This window comes from Sprattus sprattus, assembly GCF_963457725.1.
Source record: "Sprattus sprattus genome assembly, chromosome: 10".
In the NCBI taxonomy this organism is placed as follows: Eukaryota; Metazoa; Chordata; class Actinopteri; order Clupeiformes; family Clupeidae; genus Sprattus; species Sprattus sprattus.
The window spans coordinates 30,428,780-30,437,727 of record NC_137908.1 but is presented as its reverse complement, the minus strand read 5'-3'; the positions used below and the strand labels follow the sequence as shown (position 1 = coordinate 30,437,727).

Sequence of the window (8,948 nt, the reverse complement as noted above, 5' to 3'; positions counted from 1 at the left end):
TAAAACTACCATTCGAAAACCTTGCTGCCGTTAACACCTTGAGCTGAGCGCTTTGAGAAATGTGCCTCAAATGACACTGCTGAGCTGCGGTTGAGGGCTGTGCCTCAGGGCGGGACTCAACTACCCCTACACCCACTCTCCTGACAGACAGTTTTAGATGAGTAGTCTACAGACGGACTAATTGTGAACATGTTAACGGGGAACTAGCGGCCACTGCCTAATTAGAGTTCGAAGACACTAGTAAATACGCATCACATTCCATGTGGACTTTGCACTTAGAAATCTAATATCTCTGCCAGAGTCGGAGAGTTTGGACTCAGTTCTTAATCCTCGATTACCAAAGTTACTGCGAGGCGTCGACTTTTGTACACTGAAGGGACATAACTTTGAAAGATCATCATGCCTCGGTCTTTCCTTGTGAAAAAATATTTCACCAATAAGAGACCTAATTACAGCGAACTTGAAGAACAAAATGGTAAGTTTCAAAAACAGAGTACTGTTTTTTTTTTTATTCTCAATGATATAGATTATTTCAGTATGTAGGTCATATATGTAGCCCACTCCTTCGGTTATTGTTTCGTTTTGAAATTCTGTTCCTACATTCATATTTATTAGCTAAATATATAAATAGAACTTGAGAGAGTGTAAACAGGTCACGTATAACGGTCTTCGGAGTTGTATTCTACTTGTTTGGAAAAGGGCGCCTGTCCGGCTAGCACTAGTTCATCATTCCATGTAAGGAATTTTCAAACCAGACAGAGCACCTATTATTTGACGACTCTGCACGAAAACTTTCGAGGACTCGATGCCTTATGAGTTGCATGCGCTGGTTAAAAAGCGTAGAAGCAGGGTGTAGAATTATTTTCAGTTGATTGTTTGACTAACCAAATGGCTCTAATGCAAACCCTTCTCAATCTACCTACCTAAGACGCCTCATTGGAGAGGTACCCGCTGGCTGAGCTAGCCCCAGGCGACAGCAGTACCGTCACCTGCATTACTGCTGGTCTACTATGGGACGTGAGTCTGCTTCCAGCCCTGCAACTACCAATGTCCCCGGCTAGCCTGTCCTCCTCTACAGCCCCGTTGGACCTCAGTTCCCCTTCCAGCCTCAGCAGCAGCAGCAGCAGCAGCAGTAGTAGTAGTGGGGATGAAGATGAAGGGGGTCGCACCTCTGACCCCCCCAGCCCTGAGTCCACAGAGAACTACAGGCCCCCCCAGCGACCACGCCGTGCCACCAGTGGCAAGAGCCGCGCAGGTGCCAGAGAAGAGCAGAGGGAGGCCACAGCGGTGACCGCTGCTGCCAGACCGGCCTTCTTCTGCAAGCACTGTCCCAAAGAGTACACCAGCCTCGGCGCCCTAAAGATGCACATCCGCTCGCACACGCTTCCCTGTGTGTGCCCCACCTGTGGAAAGGCCTTCTCCCGACCGTGGCTGCTGAGGGGCCACATCCGCACACACACAGGTGAGACAAGGGAACACAGAGATACACTCACGCCTGGGAACGTCAACGTCAACTCCTGAAATGTTGCACTGTAACAGACTTCTTCAGACTTGTCTGACAAGCACTGAATCACTGCCAAGTGTTTTTTTAACCAGGTTATGGGTAATAGACACAGCATTCCACACAATGTTGAAAAAAAGAAAGCAGGTTTGGTGACGCATCGCAGGTGATGTCAATGATCTTGACATCTTAACTTGCGTTGTTTTGAATGTTTTCAGAGTGGCCTTGTATTCAGATCCTTTTTTGAAAGAATCGTATTCTTATAGTTATTAGCTCAGAACTTTAATTTAGCTGCATATATTGAGGGTAACTCTCCTTCAGATCACTGTCTTTACCATAGTCAAGTGCTAAAGCAATTCATTTGCTCTATCCTCTGCCTGTTAGCAGCATGAAGTGATGGGAGTCTGGGAAGAGCTGTGTCCCAGTTGATTAGCCTCACCCCCACTGTGAGGAGGTAGACAGCCATCACATGTGATGGGTCTTTAGGCTATTGCTCATTGATCAGGCATTGTGTCAGTAGCACTATGGGACAATGCATCTATGGGGCCAATCCAATCACCAGCGCTTAGGGGTATGGGGCAACTCTGTGAGAACAAGCAGATCAAGGGACCCCCCCCCATCTAATCGTTATGCTCGCAAGTCACTTTTCCCCCTGCATTTTGATTGAATTAGTGGCTTGATTGAGTCAAGGTATTTATCAAGACTCTAAATGGGAGACTGTGTGCTTGCTGGGTAAAAGTGTTGGATTCCGATACTTTGTACTGTGAAGACACTTAATCGACAGCCGGAACATTGATTGCTAAAATGTTTGCGACTGCAGCAACCAGCCTGCTCTCAACAGACATGTTTACATAGTGAGTTTTTGCGGCGGTTGAGAAAGCTCTGCATGCAATATTTGCATGAAAAAAATTATGCTATTTTAGGGAAATGTTTACCTCTATGATAGGTCTTTACAGACCACCATCATGTGATAGAGAAGTAATGTAACACATTTACATTACAACGTATCATCTATCTTGCACAAGAAAAGGCAGCAAAAAGTGCAGACAATGCCATGTGTGGTAAACATTCACAGCATGTATTGATTTATTTGTTTGTGTGTAGTTTGTAAACCCTCTTTCTCTCTCTCTCTCCACAAAGGTGAGCGACCCTTCTCCTGCCCGCACTGTAACCGTGCGTTTGCCGACCGCTCCAACCTGCGGGCCCACCTGCAGACCCACGCCGACGTGAAGAAGTACCAGTGTGGCACCTGCTCGCGCACCTTCAGCCGCATGTCCCTGCTGCAGAAACACAGCTCCGCCGGCTGCAGTGTGCCCGCGGTCTGACCACAAGGCATTCTGGGAGGACGGGCGTTGGGTTGGGGTCATCGTTGTCTCCACCACCACCCGCCTAACCTCCCCACAAACACATTACCAAACCAAAAAAAAAGAAGAAATCGCCGCTCTGCATCCTTTAGTGCAGTCGTTTTACCCCAAAGGGGAACCTTTCGCCTCTGTGCCGGAGAGACTTGGATAGTTCTGGACAGTGGGTTTCTCTGTCGCTGCAAAAAGCAAACCAACGTGTGCCTTCTTCAAGAGCAGGACTGACCAGCATTTGCTTAACATTGGGCTCTACCTCCCTCCCTCCTTCTGCATTCCCCCTTTATCTGAAGGCTCCAGAGCCCCCCACCCCCAGCCCCAGAACTGTAGATGAGGGAGCGGTGCACTGGTGGAGAATTGGTGCTTCTCTGACTAATTGTTATTCCAGAACAGCCTTCAGTGCCGGTCTAGAGACAACCGCCGACCAGGGACAGCTGCCATCAGGTGGGGGTTGGAGGAGGGAGGGGGGTGGTCAAGGCAAGGCTGTGGGGTATGTCTGTGTGTGTTTTTCTGTCTCCCTCTTGCTCTCAGACACATGCATGCACACACTTACTCACTAATTCCCTCTCTCTTTCTCTCTCTCTCTTTCTCTCTCTCTCTCTCTGTCTTTCATACACACACATATGCACACACTCATGCACAGCTGTTCCCTGTGGGGTAGCATAAAGACAGGGTGCAAACAGGTGTAGTGGTACTGGCCTCCACGGGGCTGATAACAGGTGAGTTCCAGCCTTTGTTTTGCAAAAGCCGAGGGAGATGGAAAGACAGATGGGATGTTGTTGCTGTGTGCTGTAAACTTTTCTGTTGGAAGGATTGTCACATATTTGCAGTGAGACCAAAGACATGGACAGACTTCCTTGAGGTCCTTTAAAAAAAAAAAAAAAATTGGTAAAGGTCTTCCAGTGGTTTGTCTGACTGATCCTCTTTTTTTAAGTAATGCACTCAAATTTACCACAAAGTGTTAATGGTTCCTTTCAGTGTCCTGGTAGAGTTTCAAAGCAGGAGAACTTAAAGGAAATCATCAAGCCATGTTTTATACTTCGATTTGTATTTCTCTGAAAACTGTTATTTCTTAACCAAACAATTGACTTAATACCTCAGTAGGTTGTCACACATTGGCTGCAGTATTAGTGTTTGGCGTAAAATGACTTGGGAAGTAATGCAAGTTAATAATTGGGGCCCTTCAGATGGATTCTTAATTAAAAGTCTTTCTTGGACCTGATTGTAGAGCATTCCTTACTGGTCCTTGTAATGATCTGATTTTGTCAGCTTGCAGGTTCACAGCTTTGTGTGTCTTAAAAACCTGCCTATTAATGATTTTAAACATTTCTGAAGTATTCTGGAAACCAAAAAGTACAGTGCAATCTCTAAAGTGTTTTTTTTTTTTTTGTAATCATGTTAAATGTCAATTTATAAAGTATGTGATTTTACTCCCATTTGCCCTTGCCCTTAAATTCACATTTCAATAAAATTATTTATGTTTGTAAGAAAAATAAATGTTGCTCATCTCATCATTACCTATAGAAAATACTTACTCTACCAACCACATTATGAAAATCAGAGTAATTCCTCCTTCGAACGAGGTAGTTGGTTAAACAGTACAAGAATTAGTTTTTACAGTTTTGGTCATAAAACTGACTGGAAGTGATCCTGAAAGGGAACTGCTTCAGCTGGCTCAGGCTCAGAGAGAGAGATGGAACGGGTCATTCGGCCGGGGATAACCACTGCAGGCAGTCAAGTGGCCCAACTAGCGTGTTAGCTGTGCCAAAACCATGGGATGCTATTTTCAGAGAAGGCTCTGGATAAATATATCAGCAATGTAAATGTTACAATAGAGCTGTAATTCTGTCTGCACTCTGCATATCAATGTGCAAGGACAGTTTATCTCTGTCTATCTTTAACTGCAGAAACCACATGAAGGGAGTCTGGAGGTTATTAAGAGGGTGGAGTGGCTAGTTAACGAGGACAAATCCCAGATCTCTATCGGAAGCTTAAGCAGAGCCAATGCTTTTCATTTAAGAAGTTGTGGTGAAAGTTGTCATAGAAATCCCAACAGAAAGAGTAACTGTAGTTATAGTATGTGTATCCAGCAGTGAGTGAAACTGAATAAGTATGTGTGTGTGTGTGTGTGTGTGTGTGTGTGTGGGCGGGTGGTGTGTGTTTGCGTTTGTCAATGAATGTCAATGTTTGTCAAGTGGCAGGTGGACAGGTGAACACTTGGAGTGACAAACAGAGACAACTGTGTGCACCTGCTCAGCTCAAGAACCTGTCACTCAGTGTCCTCCAACACACACACACACACACACACACACACACACACACACACACACACACACACACACACACACACACACACACACACACACACACACTTACATACACACACACACACATATGCATACACACGTAATGTAAATAATGTAGCTGACTCATAACTTGAATGAGGTGTGTGTGTGTGTGTGTGTCCAGACCCTTCCTCAATTCATACACAGTCCAAAAAATACTGGCTGTGTCAGCTCGGAATGGTTTAACCCTTTACTTTCCCAACATGTGTTTGTGTCCCCTCTTAACTATGTGCCGTTCTCAAACAGCTGTGGGAGGGCTGGTCGCTCCCCCTGAACAGCCCCCACACTGCTCAATACGTCACATCCTGAGTATGTGTTTAACATCCATTCCAGGAGCCTCTGCTCCTGCTGCACTGCCAGCAGTAGTGCTGATACATCATCAATAGAATCTGGCTCTTTCCCTCCACGGGCGGCGGGAGGACGGGAGGTGAAGCGTCTCTTAGCGCCAGGTGGTGACTCAGAGCGCTCGGCCCACTTTCTCATGGTGCGCTGTGTGCTTGAGGCCAGCCAGGCCGATGCTGAGCTAGGTGTGTAGGCAGAGGGTGAGGTAAACCCTTCCACTAGCTGTTCCTTTTATTGGAACAGAGTGAGTATGTGTGTGTGTGTGTGTGTGTGTGTGTGTGTGTGTGTGTGTGTGTGTGTGTGTGTGTGTGTTGTGTATGTGTTTGTGTGTGCTGTGTGTGTGTGTGTTTGTGTGTGTGTGTGTGTGTGTGTGTGTGTGTGTGTGTGTGTGTGTGTGTGTGTGTGTGTGTGTATGTGTTTGTGTGTGCTGTGTGTGTGTGTGTGTGTGTGTGTGTGTGTGTGTGTGTGTGTGTGTGTGTGTATGTGTTTGTGTGTGCTGTGTGTGTGTGTGTTTGTGTGTGTGTGTGTGTGTGTGTGTGTGTGTGTGTTTTGTCATTCTATCGTAACTTAGAAAATCCCTTTCTAGTCATCGAGATAGTCAGAGAGCTCTGAAATACACAGTTCTGAGAAGATTGTGTGTCAACCCGCACAAGGCAACAGAGGGGGAAGGAAAAGAAGGGAGGAAAGAAGGAAAAGAAAGGAGGGATGCTTGACTCGACATCTTCTGGGAGAACAGGACGCTGTGGAGGAGTGGGTCCAGGACTTTTTAGGAAGCTTCTGGGGACTGTGATTGGCCGCTCAGCACTCCTGCAGTGAAGTATTGAAGGGGGGTGGGGGGAGGCATGTCTCCTACAGAGCTCAATAAAACAAACCAGCTGTGTGTGTGAATGTGTGTGTGTGTATGACATTGTGAGTGTGTGTGTGTGGGGGGGGCAGAGCAGAGTCGGGCAACAGACCTGTAGCCTACCCAGAGGCATGGGTGGAGCTTGGGTTTTCATGAAATGACACCACTGGCTTGGCAGTTGTGAGCAACTCTCAGAAAATCTGATTACGCCGTCCGCTCAGACACTGCAGTGAGGGCTTATCTTTGTGCCATGTGTATGTGTCATACACACAGACACACACACACACACACACACACACACACACACGCACAGAGACTGCCAAAGGATAAGTCACAGTCTGTTTCAGGGTTTGCTGTCAGGAGGCCAGGGAAAGTGTTGGGGCAACATGTCAGAGAGCCACTGGGTCAAAGAGTGTTCACTTTAATGCAAACCAATACAGAATTATCAGGCTGTGTATTTCCGTCCTTCTCTCTCTCTCTCTGTGTACTGAAAAATGGAAACGGCGAGTGTTCTGCTACACTCATTCCTCTGGGATAATAAGATGTTTGGCTATGAAACCTGAGATCTTTTTCTGAGCTGTGTGCTGCGTGTTTCCAAGTGCCGGAACATTCTCTATAATTTACCAAAAGTGGCTGCAGCCCATGCCATAAAGAGTGTGTTTAACATTCCAAACTTCTCTCTCTCTCTCTCTCTCTCTCTCTCTCTCTCTCTCTCTCTCTCTCTCTCTCTCTCTCTCTCTCTCTCTCTCTTGCTCGTCTGTATGCTTGTATATCCGTCCACACACACCCTCACTCTCCCCCACTTTCGCTCTCTGCATATCTATTTATGTATGTGTGTGTTATGAAAAAGAAGCCTTTCCCCCTCGCTTCACAAGAGGATCGTCTCTCCTCCCCAAGTGTCTGTCTACGCTCTGGGCAGGAAACAGGAGTTTACGTTGGCCTGCTCAGAGACAGAGATGGAGATGAAGTGAGAAAGAGAAATAAAGAATGGAAGAAAAAAAGAGCAAAAGAAAGAATGTAGGCTGAAGTACGTTCAATAGAAATAGTGCGGAGCACCCCTCCCCCCTCTTCACTTGTTTCTCTCTCTCTCTCTCTCTCTCTCTCTCTCTCTTGTGTCCTCCCACGCGTTCTCTGTCCCAGCCCAATGAGGAGCCTGGGACAAGCCTGGGGGCCTGGGATACAGGAAGAAGCTGTCAGACTCCCATAAACATGACCCATCCTGCACCGATGACACAGAGGGCCCTGGGGGGGGGGGGGGGGGGGGGGGGGGACGGTAGTGGAGGGTCTCGCTCACTTACTCCCAGAGGCTGATCATGAGGGTCCACTTTACTGAGTCAAAGCCACTGAATGCCAGGAAACGATGCACAGTCCTTTGCTCGAGTGGGAATGACGACGTTACCCCACGGTGTGGTGCAACCAGCGAGATTCCAGCATGTCTTATCATTAGGCAGACAGTTCCTGAGAATTGTGAACTTGTGTGCCTGACATTGGTAGCGTTGTGCTTAACGTGGTGTACCACCACGAAAGACAGGAATTAGAGCACATGTCTGAAATTCAGTCAGTTTGTGAAGCAGACCAAACTTGCATAACTTTTCCATAGGCTGTATTCTCCCAACTCAGAAATTCAAGGTATTCTGTGTGTGTGTGTGTGTGTGTGTGTGTGTGTGTGTGTGTGTGTGTGTGTGTTTGTGTGTGTGTGTGTTGTGAGGTTGAAAAGCCTGTATTAATTAAACTGGGCCACTGCATCCTTGAACGATACAGTGGATTGCAGCTGTTGAAGGCCTTCTGGGAGTACACACACACACTTCACTTTATACTTCCTGTAAATCTGATTAGAGATTGAGAATGATTCTAAGTAGGGTTGTCTAAATAACAATTCAATTTAGAGTGATTAATGTGGTACAGGTGGTAAATGCTTCTCACGGCAAATTGATACATACGTTTAATTTAGATCACAGACATTAAAATTAATTAGATTGATTTTTTGAATTGCTTGACAGCCCTAATTCCACTGTATTCCATTGACCTGATAACTAACAGGAGATCTCACAGAATTGTGTTCCTTATTGTTATTTTTAGTGGATACAGTTCAAATTCCCCTTTACTTTTCATTAAAATGTTATAGTGTTCAATTAATAAATCATTGTTGAGATACATTCTACAGGTCATCATCGCAGATATCATACATTCATTGTTGAGTGTTTTCTGCACAAAATATTGGAGTTATTAGGTGAAAAAAATATCTCAGGACTCTGGAGCTGTAGATCAGTATATGTATTCAGTAACAATTGCAATCCGGCTCACTCACAGCACAAGGATGAAAGTTTAGCAATTTCACTAACATCCCACAGGGTTTATATACTTAAGATGTATCTAATTCTGATGCCATTAAAGTTTCTAATGTAAGCAAGAATAGCTAAAAGACTTGAAAAAGTAATTTTGTGTCATCACAACTGCGCTTTCTGTAATGCAAGAATGTTAGTTGAACAAAGGGTTGAACAAGCACAATTCGACCCTTCTGATCACCTCTGAGCTCACCCAAGGACTTTACTGAACCT

General features: G+C 45.8%; 1 protein-coding gene across 1 annotated transcript; it reads left to right on the top strand.

Annotated features, from left to right (window-relative positions):
• Positions 1-232: 232 nt before the first annotated feature.
• snai1a (snail family zinc finger 1a) lies at positions 233-4,238 on the top strand. Its single transcript, XM_080846500.1, has 3 exons — positions 233-475; positions 929-1,462; positions 2,642-4,238. Exons 1-3 carry the CDS (start codon positions 400-402, stop codon positions 2,824-2,826), a joined length of 795 nt encoding a protein of 264 aa, XP_080702626.1. The 5' UTR covers positions 233-399; the 3' UTR covers positions 2,827-4,238.
• Positions 4,239-8,948: the final 4,710 nt, after the last annotated feature.

Bases quoted from the DNA above. Each gene is read 5' to 3' on its own strand.
- snai1a (XM_080846500.1), top strand. From the start codon at position 400: ATGCCTCGGTCTTTCCTTGTGAAAAAATATTTCACCAATAAGAGACCT. The intron at 476-928 runs GTAAGTTTCAAA...TACCTACCTAAG, and splicing joins CGAACTTGAAGAACAAAATG to ACGCCTCATTGGAGAGGTAC. The intron at 1,463-2,641 runs GTGAGACAAGGG...CTCTCCACAAAG, and splicing joins CCACATCCGCACACACACAG to GTGAGCGACCCTTCTCCTGC.